This window comes from Leopardus geoffroyi, chromosome C3, assembly GCF_018350155.1.
Source record: "Leopardus geoffroyi isolate Oge1 chromosome C3, O.geoffroyi_Oge1_pat1.0, whole genome shotgun sequence".
NCBI classification, from domain to species: domain Eukaryota; kingdom Metazoa; phylum Chordata; class Mammalia; order Carnivora; family Felidae; genus Leopardus; species Leopardus geoffroyi.
Window position 1 is genome coordinate 60669590 of NC_059338.1, and position 18925 is coordinate 60688514.

Below are 18925 nucleotides of genomic sequence, written 5' to 3' on the forward strand. Positions count from 1 at the left end.
CATCACACATCATAAGGGGATGTACTGTTTCTGGAATATTATTTTAGTTCTACACACATATAAACACACACAAGCAGATTATACAGTAATACAATATACACACACACAAACACATATTAATTATTATGTCAAATGTGGGTGACAATACAAAAAAGATGAAAGCCACTGTTCTGAAATATAATTTTCAATAGTTGTATAATATTCCATTAGGTAGATATACCTTAATGTATGTAAGAAATTCACAATTGTTGTACATTAAGGTTGTGTTTTTGATTGGCAGTTATATGGTACAATGAATATTCTTGTATATGTGTGAACATCTGGGTTTTCTCAGAATTAAATTATTAGAAGTTGAATTACTGATTGAAAGTGAAAGAATTTTGAAACTTTTGACATATTCTGTAAAGTTCTGTTCAAAAAAAGTGTTTAGCAATTTGTATTCCTATTAACTGTGTATGAAAACACTGATTTACTTACTCCCTTTCTAACACTAGATATTATCATTTTAGAATTAAAAAAAAATTTTATGTTTATTTATTTTTGAGAGAGAGAGACAGAGCATGATCAGGGGAGGGGTGAAGAGAGGGAAACACAGAATCCAAAGCAGGCTCCAGGCTCTGAGTTGTCAGCACAGAGCCTGACGTGGGGCTTCAACTCAAGGACCATGAGATCATCACCTGAGCAGAAGTTGGTCCCTTTACTAACTGAGCCACCCAGGCACCCCACTAGATATTGTCATTTAAAAAAATAACCTATTTGGAGGAAAGGGTTATTTTGTTGTTTTTAAAATTTTACTTGACTATTAATGAAGATAGATTTTCTTTCTGTTTTGTCATATTTATTGACTATTTGTATTCTTTTAAAACTGTTCAAGTCCTTTGTTCCTTTTTTGAATGGTATTTTGCTGTTGTAAATATTTGTTTGCAAAGAACTCCTGTGTAAACTCTGCTAGGTCTTTGTCATGTACATGTTCACTTAGTCATTTTTAAAAAGGGTTTAGCAGGGCACCCGGGTGACTCAGTCAGTTGAGTGTCTAACTTCGGTTCAGGTCATGATCTCATGATTCATGGTTCAAGCCCTGCATTGGGCTCTGTGCTGACAGCCTGGATCCTGCTTCAGATTCTGTGACTCTTTCTTTCTCAGCCCCTCCCCCACTTGTGTGTGTGCTCTCTCTCTCTCTCAAAAATAAATAAACATTGTATGGAAACCAATTTGACAATAAATTTCATATATTTAAAAATAAATAAATAAATAAATAAATAAACATTAAAAAATAATAATAATAAATAAAAAGGGTTTAGCAGACTTGAGGATAGGAGGTTGGTTGCTTTAACAAAGGTTTGTGGAGTAAGTCATGTAGCAATCTTTTGTGGTATCTCTGTGGCCAAGATACAGAAGGGTCAATGAAGTTTGTAATTAAACAAAGCACTATCTTCAAGGTGTGCTAATTATTGGAGTAGTGGAACTCTGTCTTCCTCTCTGTTCTCTATGGTCTTTTAAACAGTTATTTTCACCATTAAACTGATGTAGTTCTGATAAAATATATGCATACACAAACTTGGTAATCTTGGTTAAAAGGCTGAGTAACTAAGAGATACTTTAAAAACTTATATAAAGCTATAACTTACAAGATAAAGTTTAATGAAAAGAAGGATACAAAGCCAAATTTAGATTAAAATAAACCACTCACCAAAAACCTAGCAAGATTGAGACGTACTCTGAACTGATGAGAAATTTTTTTTTAAGTTTAAGCCCCAAATGACTCTACATTTTGACATGCTGTGGTGATTGGGAACCACGGGGAGGGGAGGGAAGCTGGTGCAGTTTTCAGGCTGGTTTGTAAGTTACGTGACACGTTTTTCTTCTTTCTTCTTTCTTTTTCTTTTCTGTTTTTATTTTAAAGTTTATTTATTTTGAGAGTCAGAGAGAGCATGCATGCACATGTGTGCATGAGGGAGGGGCACAGGGAGAGAGAGAGAGAGAGAGGGAGAGAGAGGAGAGACTCCCAATCAGGTTCTGTGCTGTCAGCATGGAGTCCAGTGTGGGGCTTGATCTCAGCAACCGTGAGACCATGACCTAAGCTGAAATCAAGAGTCAGATGTTTAACTGACTAAGCCACTCAGGTGACCCTCTATTTTTTTTTCCTATTGGGAAGACCGTATCCCCAATCTGTGCTGGTTAGGTTATGTCTCTAGTACTGTATTCAGTTACCATTTTGGAGGACTGCTGACTGGAGCAAATGTTTGAGGTAAGCAAACAAGATGATGAAAGAACATGAGACTATCACATGAGAAAACATTAGAAATACATTTTTATGATGCAAGTCTAACTCAGATTTAATTTAATAGCAATTTAAGGCATCTTTACTATATTGAGTCCCATTAAGTATCCAGCTTAGTTTTCATAGAAACATCTTTCCTTTTCATACTCAAATTTCAGAAGCTGATATATTTAGTTATGTAATTAGTATCAATTCAGATATGATAAAATGAACATGGCAACAAACATAATTGACTGTTAACCACATAATTCAACTGGTAGTTGCCGAACTCTGTGGGCACAACTGGAGGGTTGCCTCTTAGCTGTGACATTTGGTGTGCCCTTGGCATCTACCAGTTGGGAGAGAGCGTCCATTAGTCTAGAGCAGTGGTTTCAGAGCGTGGTCTCAAAGCCAATAGGAGCAGTATCACTTAAGACTTAATTAAAAATGAAAATTCTTGGATCTCAGCAGAAAACTGCTAATCAGACCTCATAAGAGGCAACATTTAGCAATCTGTCTCATCAGGTGTTTCTGCTGCAGCCAAATATGAGAACCATGGATCTCTGGTAAGAAGAGGTCAGGTAGGAATGCTTCTACCTAGATAACAGTTCTTAAACGTTATTGTTCTGACATGTTTGTAACAAAATGTAAATGGGGGGCGGAGGGGCAAAAGGAGAGAGAGAAGGCCTCTGACTCAGTTTATCTTGTATGAGGTAATGAAATCTGCATTTTCCAAGCCCCAGTGATTTTGAGATTATGGGATATGGGTAGGTGAACTACACAGAAAAACAGTAAATTTGAGATTTTAGCTAAAGAAAATAAAAAGAACATTTGAAAGGAGTTTATGTAATCATGCCTTCAAGAAATTTGACAGCTGTCACGATCTAGATAAATGTTTATTTTATTCTGTCCAGTTCCAGAGACAGAACTAGGGATATTACATGGAAGCTACAGAAAAGTAGATTATGCTGAAAATAAGAAATGAATTTCTAATATGTGGCATGGACTTCCTGTGCCATCCAAGAGTACCACATCTCTGGAACTTACGAGCCAGGGAATGCTAGATGCCTACTTGTGACTGCACCCACAGAAGAGATTGATGCAATGTGCTGGACACTGAACCTGGGGAAATTGAAGCCTCTATATTCCTTTTCAATTCAGAGGCTTAAAAAATTCATCTTTCTCAGTATCTCCTCAAAGTACCTTGAGGACTTAACTTTTATAATTAGAAAAGATAAAGACTTCCCAATATCTTTTACTAGTTTTATTAGAAATATGTTCCTCTTAGATATTAATAAGCATGTTTCAAGTGAATACCCTTGATAATAGGTGTTTGTTATCCCCTTTTGTGATTCAGCCATGTCTACTGGGTAATTTTTCTGTTCCTGATGAAATAGAAGGGAAAAAAATCTTTGATATCAAAGCAAGTAAATCAAAATGACTTCATAAACCAAAAAAAATAAATAAATAAAAATAAAAATAATAGCAGAAATTTTCTTTTCCAGAAACAATAGTCAGTAGAGTTTAGAAATGGTGTTTTAAATTTTCAATACCACAAGTCTATCTTAATAATGGTCTTTTCTGGTTGAAATTATAGGTATAAACATTGTATTTGGAGTTGTCCAATGTTTGCTCTTATTACTCGTAGATCCTAGCCACTTAAAAACAACAACGAAAAAAAAAACAGCCATCAAAATGTGACGCATAATGCAGGAGACATGGGATTTTGCCCAGTCTGGGCTTGCTGGAGGGTATCTGGAGGTGCCTAAGAAAATGTAACAGGGTGACTGTAGGATTGAACATAACATATCTAGGTCAATAAACATGTATGCAATTTATATAAAGATGTCTATTTTTTTAATTTTAAATTGCCTATTTTAGTTGTATTGCCTTGAAGTCCTAGCAAAAATTATAGAAAAGTAAAAATCTTTTTTTTTTTTGACCAGCATGGCTGGTCATCAGTATAAAAATGGTGCTGATGAGCACATAGCAATGGTACATGTGGCTTTAGAATGGGTAAGAAAAAATGAGAAATAGATGGCTTGGTGATGATATAGGGTTGCCTAGTAAGACCTCATATCTAAAAATAATTAACAAATTAATCTACTTTTAGCGGAAATTAAATTTAGACATCATAACAAAACCAATCTTTATCAAGTTAAGCTCCATTTTTATTTTCCTAGCTACATAAAACAAATTTCTGAAAAGAATATGTAAACATACTGCCTTTAGACCATTGATGAACTTGTATTTAACTCTATGTAATTCTCTTAAATTCTATTTAACTCAATGAGGTAGTTGAGACTGATGCAGAGATTCAGTTGATTATCTGCAACTACTTTGCCAAACATTGTAAGGCTGAGTACACAAGCACACTGGAACATTCCATATTCTCTTGCTTTACTCAGCTAAATTCTGCGACTTGATGTAAGATTCAGATATAGTTGAATAATTTTCAATTTTACATATCTTCAAATAAAATCAAAGTGATAATGTAAAATCACTTATTATGTAACTTTTACAATTCCTAGTTGATAGTTTGAAGTTTATTTTTCTATCAACTCTTCCAACAAACTTGGTTCAAAAATGTTTTAGCCTATATGTAAACTTACTGGTGTTAAAAGTTCTACACTCCCACCTATACTTTTTCTATTTTACTGGCGAAGTTCTTGTTATCTTCAGGTGTGGATTAATATAGTAGCTGCTAATCCTGCAAACATGTCCTCCTGTCTCTAGGTTCTCCTAACTTGCCCTCCACCCACAACTTCAGCAGAGATGAAGATGGCTTAGTGTGTGGATCCAGAATACAAGGTGTCTCCTTGATGACCTTCTTTTGTACTATGCTCCTCTAACTGGAGACTTCATGGCAGTCCCTGCCTGTGACACAGCTGCGTTTATCAAGTGCTCAGACACTTTTTCCAGTTCTACTTTTGTTCTCTCTCCTTCAGGGCCAGCTCCCCCAACTATCCAGTAGGCAGGTCTCTTGCTTAGGCCTTACTTAACTCTTCTCCCTGCCTACTCTGTGCTGCTTTAAGCATGATTTATATGAAGTAAGCTAGTGGGAAGCCAGTAGGAATTTCGTTCTGTTCATTGAACAGTTAACTTTCCTGAGAAGAATGAACCAACTTAGGTGCACATTAGTGGCATCCCAAAAGTAGTTACTTCTGTTAATATCTGTTGTTATAAACTGTAAGCTTCCTAACAGTAGTAGCTATTTCTTATTATCTATGTACTCTAAGATAGGGAGCAAAGTGCCTGACCCACAGTAGGTGGTCAATTACTGTTTTTGTTGTTGTTGCTGTTGGATAAAAGAATCCAACAGTGCTTGGATACATGAGTACTATTGGGGTATAAACTTGTTATGCAGAGCCCCCAGGGTGGTTTCCAATTAAACAGGAAACTGGGACCTTGTAACTACTGGTGTTAACCCAAGGCTTCCCGTATATTAGAACAGTACTTTGGGAAATGCTATTAAACTTCTGCCTCTGGGATATGTACTAGGAATGGGGAAGTTTCCCACTGGGGACTGTCTACTCAGCAGTCTCAAACCATTCCTTAGGGGGCACCTGGGTAGCTTAGTCTGTTAACCATCCAACTTCAGCTTAGGTCATGATCTCATGGTTTGTGAGTTCAAGCCCTTCATCGGGCTCTGTGCTGACAGCTCAGAGCCTGGAGCCTGCTTCAGGTTCTGTGTCTCCCTCTTTCTATGCCCCTCCCATGCTTATGCTCTCTCTCCCTCTCAAAGATAAATATTAAAAATACATATTAAAAAAAAAACATTCCTTAGGAACCCCCAGGGTTGCATTGGATGCTCCCTGACCAAAACCACCGTACAATCCACAGCTTATAAAACTTGAGTGGCAGTTTAAGAACTAATGATGTTACTAGGGGAACATAAAGATATGCTGTCCAAATGAAATCGGCTACATTTCACACCAATCAATTTACCACATGCTGCAGGGAACCTGAAATTGCTTTCTTAGGCAAGTTATCACCACAAACAGTTTCAGTAAAACAAGATAGATAGCCATATATGCCAACAACAAAATGATAAATGAGATAGTTTCAGGTCCAGAAGAGAAGAAAGAGGAGAAAATGTTTCATCCTTTAGCAGATAGATTTTAGGTATTTACTGGTAATATCTATGGTGGGAAACCCCAACAACCAGTTTATAAATTATATTTACCTAAGATGCTCTAGGAATTTTCTAACATAGAGATCTCTATGAATATACCTGTAATCTCAAGCAAAGAATCTCAACCAGAAAAGAATATGCACAAAGTTCTCCTTCAGATTAGTATGCATTAGTATGCATTCACAGGTGTACAGATATAAGATAAATAAAAACCTTCCCTAATCTATGGTATATCGTGATGGATGTTTATCTGAAGAAGAATCTGCTTCATTATGAGGGATGCTTATGTAAATCAAGGGTCTCACTAAGTCCTTGAAGCCTTTTCTGTAATGCAACTTCATTAGTAAAAACACAATCTGGAGAAGGACCATTCTGAATACTCTAAGGTTTGTCTTTACTACATTGTGGTAGAAATTGGTATCAAGGGAAATGAAAGCAAAGACAGGCTATAGGATAGCCAAAGCTTAATGTATACCAAGTGAATGAATAATCCAGAACTAGTAAAACAGTATATCAAAACAATGATAAAAATGTAGTGTATGAGTGGATCTTAGATTACCAGGTCATTTTTCTCTATTGGAATTACTCATAGTGAACAAATCTGAACAAGTGACAAGTTTATAAAGGATCCTTTCTAACAAAGTTTATCTACACTTACGGTACCTGTAAGCCCAAAGGAAAATCTAGAGCACTTGACCAGAAGTGCCAGGGCTTAATCCTAAATGGAACCAATGTCCAGTCCAGTGGGCAGTTGGGAGGTCCACATGAATAGATTTCACACTGCATTGCCCTACTCCTGGCATTGCCCCACAGCTAGTCTGGGGCTGCGTTTCCCAAGCCCGGAATCTGTATTATTCATAGGATTATACTGAATTGACTGAATGGTCTCAATGTATAATCTTGGCGGTTATTAGGGTATGTGGAGAAGATTTTATGCTGGATTTCACATTTGATGAAAAACCAAGTTAAAAATCATTTAACCATGACTAGAAACAATCCATAGAGCCTTTGACAGTGTCTTAAAAAAAAAAAACAAACAAACAGTGACAGACTCCCAGAATGTGACTACAGTTCTTCATAGATTGAGAACCAAATGGTAACCAATTTTTTATTAATGTGTAACACAGTAGTTTTGAAATTAAGAATACAAAGTATGATTCCTGCCTTCTTCAACCAGTTATTTTTTCATCTAGTGTGTGCTCTAGTGTTAGGGAAAATACAAAGATAAGAGAGGAGGAAAAATAAATAAGTAAACATCTTTTATAACTTTGCATTCCATTTAACCAAGCAATTAAAATTTTTATGACCATAAGAAAAAAAAAACAATATTTTACTTGACAGATATTTATCATATTTTGATCTACAATATGAAGAAAGAAAGAAGGAATAATGTAGATATCCATCAATAGAAGATTGGAAAATAAATTTCAAGTATATCTATTCAGAGGAACTTTGTGTAGACAATAAGTAAAATTATGTAGAAGAATATGAAAAGACCTGGAAGATATTTGTGATGCATTTTAAGAAAATAAAGCATGTTTCAAAAGCATATTTAATGCAGAACCCCATTTATTTATGTATTTATATAAAGAATACTTATATTCATTTTTATATGTTTGTGCAAAGTGCTAACTAAAGCTACTCCTGGCTAGAGAGATTATAGATAAAGAAGCAGGGGTTCAGCAGTTTCTAAAAATTCATATGGCATGAAAGCATGGATTAGGTTTCAAATGTAAATATTAACATGTCAAGTTTTCAGGTCTGGGCTCTTTTTACCTCATTTTGTTGCTTATATTAAATTTACATGAGGCGTGTTAACCAGCATCTCCATAATGAGCTCAGGTAAAAAATTTAATTAGATGTAAACAAAAAGAACATTCTAAAAGAACTAAGTATTCTATCTTTCTCACTTATTAACACTCCAAGGAAATTACAGGATTTTATTTACATTTGTTCTTATTAGTATGCATACCAATCAATTATAGTGTTACATAAAGATTTGATCCCAAAAGATTAACTGATTTCAGAGTCAACTCAATGCTTTTGTTAAAATTCTCTCACAAAGTTTTCACAACTTCTGGTAATTTATGACCATCTCCAGAGCATGCCTTCCAAGCCTCATGCTTCCAAGCCTAGCATAACTACTGGGGTCACAGGGTTGGGACAGCCAAGATGGTCATGATATCCTGTCAATTCTTTTTTTTTAATTTTTCTTAATTTTTATTTATTAGCTTTGAGAGAGAGAGAGAGAGAGAGAGGAGCAGAGAGAGAGGGAGGGAGACACAGAATCTGAAGCAGGCTCCAGGCTCTGAGCTGTCAGCACAGAGCCTGATGCGGGGCTCGAACTCACAAACCACGAGATCATGACCTGAGCTGAAGTTGGACACTTAACCAACTAAGCCACTCAGGCTCCCCTTCTGCCAATTCTTTTAAAGGCTCTGCAGCTACTGGGCTTCATTGAGATAGAGTAAACTTTCTCCCCCAAAGAGGTTAGATTAGGCAAGTTCCTGGGAGCTCAACATGAACATTCTCTATTTCTCATTTCTCCTTTTATAGCTCAGAGCCAGGCTGATTTAATTTCCCCTTCACACAAACTAAGGAGAGGAGGTAAGCAGTACAGTCAGAACTTGATATATGAGTTTTGGCTGAAGGTGTGGACGATCAATCCTCTTACCCAGTTTCCCACCCCTCCCCCCTTATTTCCTATCCATTCTCCTTGTGATTTGTGTGGCAGACAGATGCCATGAGACTTTAGTGGTTGGAGAAATGGTGTCAGATTTGGTGATGGTGATGGAGGAAGAAAACAGCTGTTAGAATTAGCACAGCACATGAACTTTGTCAAAGGGAATGACGCCCACGTAGTAAGAATAACATTTAAAGGCATGAGAGAACATAGCAAACCTTGAAAGACCTTACCCTTAAGGTCTTATCTGATGGCAAGGAAAACAAAGTAATAAAAAAGTAAATCACAGGAAATGAGATGCCTTGAGACAACAAGGGCAAGGTGAAGGTATTACACAAATTTAATTCTTAACCCTCCAGTGTTGGGCGAAATGAAAAGAAAATAAGTAATCTATAGAGGAGTGAATTTAAAGTCAGGAAACTTTGCTTCCAGTCTTGGCTTTAATTCTCAACAACTGATTGATACTGGTGAAGTGATCTATCCTCGCTATTCCTTAATTTGCTCATCTATGAAAGGGTGGTGACACCTGCCCGACCACCTCCTCAGATTGTCATATATGTCAACAACAGTGACAACAAAACAAGCAAGAAAGAATGAGTGTCTTTGGAACATTGTAAAATGCTGTGCAACTGTTAACTGTTTATTCTGTAAGGTGCTGGCAAGAGTTTATTAGTCTCGGCAACCAACAGAAGTTTTAATGGTATTGGGAAGAACTGTCGAGCAAAACATTTTTGATTCTTGTGTGAAACAAAACAGTGATGCCATTTTTATAAGCCAGGTTATGAGTAACTGTGTTAGAACATGTAAATAAACTTCTACAAACAGATACTAATTGGAAATGGACTCAGACTCTAGAGGAGTGGCAGGTGGCTGATCTTCTATCAGTTGGAAGAATATGAAGGAGCAAGGTGATCAATGGAGAAAGAAAGAATTTGGGAACAAAATAAATGTGGGGTCGGTGCCAGGTTCTAATAACTATGTGATTCTGGGCAAATTTTGTACCTCCTCCGACCCTTCAGTTTTCTCACTTAAAAAATGGGTAACATAATGAGTATAATAATACCTAACTTGCAGGGTTAGATTATATTAAATTATATAATATAAAGTGCCTAGTGCAGAGACTGGTACATGGCAAGAAGAGGAGTCATTACTATCTCACTTTGCCCAGGCCCTTTCATAGTCTACATACTCGTTTACCTATATTTTCCCTCTTCTGTTTCTTCCTTGAATACTGTCTATCCTGTAGCCTCCCTGTATTTGCCAGACTAATCTGCACACAGGACTCCTTTAAAATGTTTATTTAAACTCCATATTGCCTTCATTGTGTCTACTTGATTAATAATAAAATCATTTTTCATCCTGTGTGAGAATTATTGTATTGATCCTGTAAAGATATCCTATTAAATTTATTATGTAGGTACATTGGATTCCTAACACACCTGCTGACCCTAAAAGTAATCACAAACACGGAGGAACACAGAACCAAGGGAAAAAAAAGAAATGAGGATAGAAAGAGTTAAAGGGAACTTCAAATAGAAACTAATCATCCTAAGATTTAATATTGTATAGTATATTAATTTTAATTTTTGTATATAAATAATTGCCAGGATAGAAACTTTCTTCTCATGAGTAATAAAATAGATACAATTGTTTGTAATCTACTGAGGAAATCAGAGAGCCTTTCTAATTTCCTTATTCCATTTCTTTAGAGTACTACTGAAACAAAATATCCAATGAAAAATATTACTTTTTGTTTTCCTGGGTGGAAAAAATAACCCCAAACAATTGTGTCTGAAGATTATCTGTAATTTATTAGTGTGTTGTGTGTATATATGTGTGAATGTGACTCAACCTCGTTTTCTTCAGTAATTCCAGCCTTTTCTCCCCTTCTCCTTAAAAGGATGGATGTCCTTCTTGTCCTAGTGAAATCCACTTAAATGTAAGTTCTTCTGGGAATTCTCACATTACCTGTGGGTGCTCCCTCCCCACCCCAACACCAAGCAGAAAAGTTTATCTTCCTCCTGTGCATCACAACATCTTGTTTATACCATTAGATTCCTTAGCAATTAAGGTATCTACCTTATACACGCTCCTGAGACACAGCACAATGTCTGGAATATAACTGTCATTTCTTGTATGAATTTTGACTGAAGGCGTAGATGATTAGGCTTGCCTTCCCCTTATTTCCTATTGATCTTTTCTTAAGTTTGCGGTGTGTGACACTGTGGTGCTATCTTAAAAGTTGGAGAAGTAGGTCAGAATTGGGGATGGTGTTGGAGGAAAGACAACTATTTTGCTTCCCTTTTCCATCTTCCATATGTTGTGTTATTACTTTTAATCATATCAAAGAAAATTCCATTCCAATCTTTAGAACAATATTATTTCAGCATCATGTTAGGAAAGGATGAATTTGGAAGAATTATTAAATATTGCACAGAGCACCGTGCAACAGCCTATAGCTACTTTCTCCAGCAAAATCTTGAGGCTTTTTTTTAAATATTGTCTTTATCTTCCCATGATGACTTATGAGGCATGGTTAGGAAAATTTTATTTTAAAGGTCAGAGATTCCAACAGAACCAGCCAACATTTTTTGAAGTTTATTGAGTGATTAATTCCTAGAGTTCTTCATTTTCCAGCCCTTTAATTTTTGCAATCACATTGACTGTTCAAAGTATATACAGCTTTTTAAAGTCTTTCAAATACTCTGTTCCTAGTCACAACTGGCAATTCATAAATAGAACTGATTAACATTCCCCACCACAAAGATATTTGAAGGAAACTAAAAACAAAAACAGCATCTTTGCTGAATCCAATTTGCTTACATTTCAACACACATAACTCCACTTAACTGGCCATCACAGCAAAAGCCACAACACACACACACACACAGCAGCATGGAGCTAACCACACAACTCAACAGACAATGCAGACAAACTTGAGTATAAACCAAGATTTTTCTACCTCTTTTTCATAACAGGTTAGTGCTGGCCCTCAGTGTTGGTGTACAGTTTTTATGGCATGGGAAAATAGGGATGTTTCTGCCCTATAAAAATAAATGTGTTGAAGGCTTTAGTTTGAGCTTACACAACGTCAGAAAGTTGCAAAGGCACTGGCACAATACAAAAAAAAAAAAAAAAAAAGGAATCCCACATACAAATATATCACCAAAATATCACCAAAACACATGGCAAGATACTAAGAAAACAGTGATAGGAACACTATTGGTTTCTTGGATGATTTATGCAACAGTTTTCAACACCTTCCCAAAACATAAAGCATAAGAGAGGCATGCTGGTGGGTCTTTGGTGGGCATATCTTGTCACCAACCACCATTCATACCAAGTCTTTGGCTTTAAACTGCTCATTAGGCCATTTTCTCTCTGCAGAAGTAGAAAGCACAGAACCCTCATTGTTCTTTAACTTTTAAAAAAGCCTTAGGAAGGGCTAAGAGAAAGAGCATGTAGAAATGCATGCACTATCTTTAAGAAAGAAAGGGATACATGGAATGAAAATAAAAATAGGTAAGAGATACTTTCTTCATTTTATATGCCATAAATATACTTCTTTCCAAACCTTAGTTTGACACAAATGGTTTCTTACGGATGACATCTTTACTCTAGAAAGAGCTGGGTCAGAAAGATAAGCAGGAAGCAGAAGTTCTGAGTTCGAATAAAGACAATACTTTTGTTACATCAACGGATGAAAGGTGAGTGATGGGGCTAGAAATTGGGAAAATTTCCCAATTAGACTTAATGATTTGTAATTCCTAAAAAAAAAAAAAAAAAAAAAGAAAACTTACCACATTCTGTGCAAATTTCTCAAAAGATGTTCTGCGATCCATTGAGTGTTCCGACTTACATGAATGGGGTGGGTGTGGCAAAGGGAAATAGGGAACATAAATAAAAAGAAAGCAAGGAAAACAGCATAAAGAGACAGGATGATGAAAGGAGGCAATGCCAAATCCATGTTCTAAGTCACAGGGACCGGGAAGGTAGGAAAACTGCCAAGGAAGGACGCTAGACACAGGACATAGGCTCTGTTTTTATTAGAACTTCTATTTTTAACACCAAAACTCTTCCTGTGCAAACAAAATGGTATGATTTCAAGCAAAATCAAATGACACTAAAATGAAGTAGATTCATGAAGGTTTTACGTTGACATTTGCAAAGCCTACATATTTGAAAATCAGTGGAATATCTTCAGAATTTCTTCATACTTTTCTGTTAGGACTAGATTTCTGTTGATTATGTCAATTCTGTCAAGCATTGCTGTCCAATAGAATTTGCTGAAAGGATGGAAATGCCATTCTATGTTGTCCAATATTTCAGAAGCTGAGGCCATTGAGTACATGAAATCTGGCTAGAGTTTATGTACTCTTAATTAATTTAAATTTAAATTTAAATTTAAACAACCCCATGTGGCTAGTGGCTGCTGTATTGAACAGGGCAAGTACAGAGTATTTATTGGCAAAGGCAATGGACTTTAAAAAATCAGATTAGCCTAAATGACAGTCATGAATTACACAAAATTATAATTTCATCTCAAAAATTTCAGGGAGCTATGGACTATTTTAACATTAAAAAATAATGAATGATGTTCAATTTTTATATTCAGATTTTCCATACCCTGCCTTAATGATTACATTGATTATAAACATTAATTGAATAATGAGGTCTATTGCAGCTCTTCCAAAATGTGTTTGGCTACCTTGTTAGGTGTGTAAAGTTCACCATCAGGATACTAAGTAATCCAGGATGAATGCCAAATTAGAATATTTTGAATCGAACATAACTACATTTTGGCAACTATCATTGAAAATAATAAGTCTATATTTGGTTATGGGGTATGTGGCCAAAACCTTACACTCAAGCTTCCTGGACAAAGAAAACCCTCTTCAAGTTTTTGACCTAATGATGTTATTTTTTCCTTTTCATTAATTTTAATTTTTTATATTTTTATATCCATAAACTGGCCATACAAGAGACTAACATGAAACATGAAAACAGGTTCTAAAAAACGTTGTAAAGCATGAACATCTGCAGAAATTAACAAAAAAAAAAGGAAATAAGCAATCAACAAACAAAAACAAAAACACCTCAGATGACCCTTATAAAACACAAAGGTTTGGGGAAGGTCTTGGAGTGTGTTCACTTACCATTTGTCCAATACCCTGGCCTCAGTAGAAGGAACTACTCCATACAATTATAACTGAGAACCAGATCGAAAAAGGTCACAAAGAACCAATACCTTTTTCTTTGCCTGTAGAAGCTCTTGATAGGCACTGGATCTTATAAAACGTGGGTATGAATCACTTTTCATCAATTTGTAAATGTGCTCCTAAAAAGAAATAATGGTTGAAGTGCTTCTTTATTATTTCTCAGGGAAAATCAAATCCTGTGTCAAGAATACAGGGTATGGTTCAAAACAAATCTGGAAACAGCTAAAATTAATAATGATAATGTTGATGAGAATACTTTGTGTTTACAGAACATATGAATCTTCAGATTTATAATTTTATTCATGATCAATATTTAAAGTGGGTTGAGAGCTACAGAGGAGGCAAATCATATCCAGTCCTTGAAAAACATGGAATTCAGTTAATGGAAGGTCATGAAGTTATTTCAAATCAAGTTGTTGATTTATATAGGTCATTTGAGAATATAAATAAATCTACTATCTCTTAAAATTACTCCAGGCCAAAAGTGAATGATATGAAGTCAAGACTCAGTAATCACACTAGCTATCTACTTGGAGGATGCAGACTGCCCAGATGAATCATCTCTTCGGTACAAATTATATTAAAAAATTGTCATCCACATCCACTTTGGGCCAGAGCACAAATCCAAGAAATATTTTGTGATAATTAATTGCTAAATCTCCTAATTTGTATGCATTAAAAAAAACCTCCTTCAGTGACAGATTAGGTAAATATTTAATAATTTAAACCTATAATCGGTCCACAATGTTCTATTATGATGCTGAATATTGATAGACAAAGAAGTCAAGGAAAAAAAATATATTCATCCCATTCAGTTGTTAGCCCCATCTAGGGAGATTCTGCTCTGGCCTATTGAAGTTCAATGGAGCATAAATGCTCCTTCCTCTTTCTAGTCTAGTGAAAAATCAGTTAGATGTAGAGAGTATCCTGGATGTCCCAATCTCTTTTTGTTTGCAGAAAAAAATATATTTTAGGAAATGACTCAGTTTCCCCAGTCTCAAACACACCATTGCCACGTAGAGCAGAAAATCCTCTCTGCTATGATTTGGAGTTATTCTCACTCAATATCTAGCCCAAGGCTCACCTCCAAAAGTATGGTACATTCAAGACCCTATCAGAATTTGTTGTTGGAAAAGTGGAGAGAGGTCTTGTTTTGGAGTCAAGCATTGAAGGTTTCAGATCTTGCTTGAGACCTGCCACTTACAAACATGTAAATTTAGGTCAATTATCCCATCCCTCTGAGCCTTAGTTTTCCACTCTGTACAATAGGGTTGTTGTGAGGCTTAAAGGAATGATATATATTTAGCAAAGTAGGGGGGTATGCATAGTAAGTGCTCAGATATACTTGCATATATGCCAGGCACACTTCTAGTGATTCCCTGCATTAGTTAATTTAATCCTCACAAAACTTCAGTGAGGATGGGAACCATTATTATACCCATTTTAAATATGAAGAAGGTCACAGAGCTTTGACTAGAACCCAGGCAATTTGGCTCTAGAGTCTGCTTTCTCCCATTACACTGTTTCTTTTCTCAAAAAATGGCAGGAATTTTCATTACTATATTTCTGAGGATGGGGTTAAAAAACCCATCAACAACTAGAGTTAAATATCTGAGCTTAACTGAAAAAGAAGCCCAGGGTCAGGTGGTAATGCTTTCTATATGAAAATTATGCCTTTTCATTTTACTGAAGACCTATTAAGCAAGAATATTTTTAATGCCACAGATAACAAAGAAATGTTCTTTTTAAGACTTCAGGGAGATCATTTCAAACATTTTACATATTGTTGGCTCTAGAAAAATGCTTGAAATTTTATCTTGAACTGAAAGAAAGATAAATCCACAGAGAAGTAAGCAACAGGACTATAATTTTCATCCTGCTCTCTTGCATGTGTCTATAATTATTTCTACATAGAAGGCCATGGGAAAGCAAAGATGGGTGTCTGTTTAGCTATCTCAACCTGTGTTAGTTTTCTATACGATGGCTCGTTTCTTTAGACCAAAGCCAGGAGAAATGTACTTTCCACCGGGAGTGAAAATAAGGTCTGTTAGATTTTAAAATCTTCTAGATTTTATTTTAGTAATATTGTTATTTGAAAAACAAGATACTTTCTAGCACTAATATTCTTCTTTTGAAGAGGTTTAAGAAATTAAGATGTATGCATGTTCCAATTTAAAAGCCAATTTAATTTACAGGGGCGCCTGGGTGGCTCAGTTGGTTGAGTGTCTGACTTCGACTCAGGTCATGATCTTACAGTTCATGAGTTCAAGCCCCGGGTCAGGCTTTGTGCTGACAGCTCGGAGCCTGTAGCCTGCTTCCGATTCTGTGTCTCCCTCACACTGCCCCTCCCCCACTCATGCTCTGTCTCTCTCTCTCTCTCAAAAATAAATAAACATTAAAAAATTTTTTTAAAAAGCCAATTACAGCATATCATTAGGAAAATAATACCCAAAAGTTTACTTTTCTTCTTGAGCACAATATTTTTTTAGAGAAGGAAAAATTCAGACTGTGTCTAAGGAGGCAATTGTGCCCAGTTTGAGGAAAAAAAAATCTAAATATTTGTCTTAGGATATTAACATCTTAATATTAATTTCCTTTTTTTCCTTTTCACAGATTAAAAACTTAACTTGGGAAATTCATATATGCCTAATTCTATTATTTCATTGTATCATAAGAGACAAAACTGGCTTGAGTGTGACATAACTGTAACCTACTTTAGCTTAGCTCTGACTATTCATAATGATGAATAATTTAGGAATGTCAGCGTCTTAGAATTTCCACATTGGAAGATACCTTAAAGATTTCAACCATGTGTTACTGAGCTGAGGTCATCATTAGATAAGTATTTTCTCGCATATTGGGAGATGAAGTAGAAAAATAAAGTAAAAGTGTTCAAATATTTCAAATATTCCCCTTTAAGAAATTTTCACATAAAAACATTCAAATTTAGGGGCGCCTGGGTGGCGCAGTCGGTTAAGCGTCCGACTTCAGCCAGATCACGATCTCGCGGTCCGGGAGTTCGAGCCCCGGGTCGGGCTCTGGGCTGATGGCTCAGAGCCTGGAGCCTGTTTCCGATTCTGTGTCTTCCTCTCTCTCTGCCCCTCCCCCGTTCATGCTCTGTCTCTCTCTGTCCCAAAAATAAATAAAAAAAGCTGAAAAAAAAAAATTAAAAAAAAGAAACATTCAAATTTCTAGAACATTCCCAAGCTTCAGAAACTGTTCATTTTAATGTGTCTCTCTTTTCTTCCAAATCAATTGGAATTATTTTACGTACAGTGACCTAAATTGAAAATATTAAGTCTAGCTGCCGATTACAATGAAAATAAAGCAGAAAGACCTCAAACGTCAATTTTCCAGGAACACATTTGTGACATACTGTGAGGCCCACCCATATACCAACCTGAGCGTCTTCGAATGTGTATCGTCCAGGTTCCTTCACATTCTGTGTGGTTTTATCATAGCTCTTAGAATCCAAGTTAATGGCACTGGGAGCTCCAGGAGCCAGAAATTCTTGCCATATTTCCTGAACTCGGGAAGGGACTTCTCTAATAGGCCTTTTCTTCAGGTCTTCCACTGCTAGCCAGAATCTATGGAAAATGTGACACCAAGCATTTACTGTGATGCCTCATAATTTGCAACTTCTTATAATATTGACTGATCACACAATTCACAATAATGCCTAACAATAAACTCCTTTTTTTCTCAGGCCGTCCGATATGTGGCCTTTACTGAATTTTTTTTCATTAGTTGTATTCAAAAGCATAAACGTTTTCAAAAGGAAATATTGAAAACAATCTCTTTTAAGTGTTTGCTATTGAAAGCAGATCTCCCAGAGCCCTGATTCTTCACAACTTTCATTTTTACTACAGCAAAATAGCACCACTAAAGAACCATTTATTAGAAAGGAAGAGGAGATTGTAGGGAATTAGAGTGAATGACACGGAGCATCTGCTTGGGGGATAAAGCAGTGCATTGTACTATATTCTTTGGATCTGTTGTCCATGTGAGCAATGAGAGTTAGTATGGAGAGGATTTTCTGCTCTACGAGGCAAGGGAATCACAGCGAACCTTTCCTGGAATTAAAAGAGGCCTGGACACAAGATCTGAAAAGGCCCTAGCTGGAGAAATCAGGGCAAGTAACTAATTTTAGGCTGTTTAATTCAGAGAGTTATGGAATGACAGAAGCAACAAGCTTTCACGTGCCACTGTTTGAAAGGTTTAAATTTGCAGAGGCATCAAAGCAATTCAGAAGTTCTGGAAAACAAACAAACAAAACAAATCCTGACTTTCTTCTAAATATGTAAATATATTTTATATGCTTCTGTATAGAATATATATGCTGTAAGGAAAAAAAATCCACCAGAACATGTTTTGGCTAAGAGCAAATAGCAATGTCTAATAATAAAGGGTCACATTGTATGAATAGGTTTCATTTCTTTAATTTTTTTTTTTCCAATGTTTATTTATTTTTGGGACAGAGAGAGACAGAGCATGAACGGGGTAGGGGCAGAGAGAGAGGGAGACACAGAATCAGAAACAGGCTCCAGGCTCTGAGCCATCAGCCCAGAGCCTGATGCGGGGCTCGAACTCCCGGACCGCGAGATCGTGACCTGGCTGAAGTCAGACGC

The 18925-nt window shown here is 36.2% G+C and overlaps 1 protein-coding gene across 10 annotated transcripts in view; it reads right to left on the minus strand.

Moving 5' to 3' along the window:
• The window catches only part of RGS7 (regulator of G protein signaling 7), a 525490-nt gene that overhangs the window by 6222 nt on the left and 500343 nt on the right, over nt 1-18925 (minus strand). For 7 of the 10 annotated variants that reach the window (XM_045453091.1, XM_045453093.1, XM_045453096.1 and 4 more), the window contains 4 exons: nt 17698-17884; nt 14327-14416; nt 12879-12932; nt 12041-12122 (listed from right to left, as the gene is read on the minus strand). In XM_045453091.1, coding sequence (XP_045309047.1) covers nt 12048-12122; nt 12879-12932; nt 14327-14416; nt 17698-17884 — 406 coding nt within the window. In that variant the 3' untranslated portion in view covers nt 12041-12047. The remainder of the gene's footprint in view (nt 1-12040; nt 12123-12878; nt 12933-14326; nt 14417-17697; nt 17885-18925) is intronic. The other 3 variants (XM_045453094.1, XM_045453095.1, XM_045453097.1) reach the window with 3 other exon arrangements.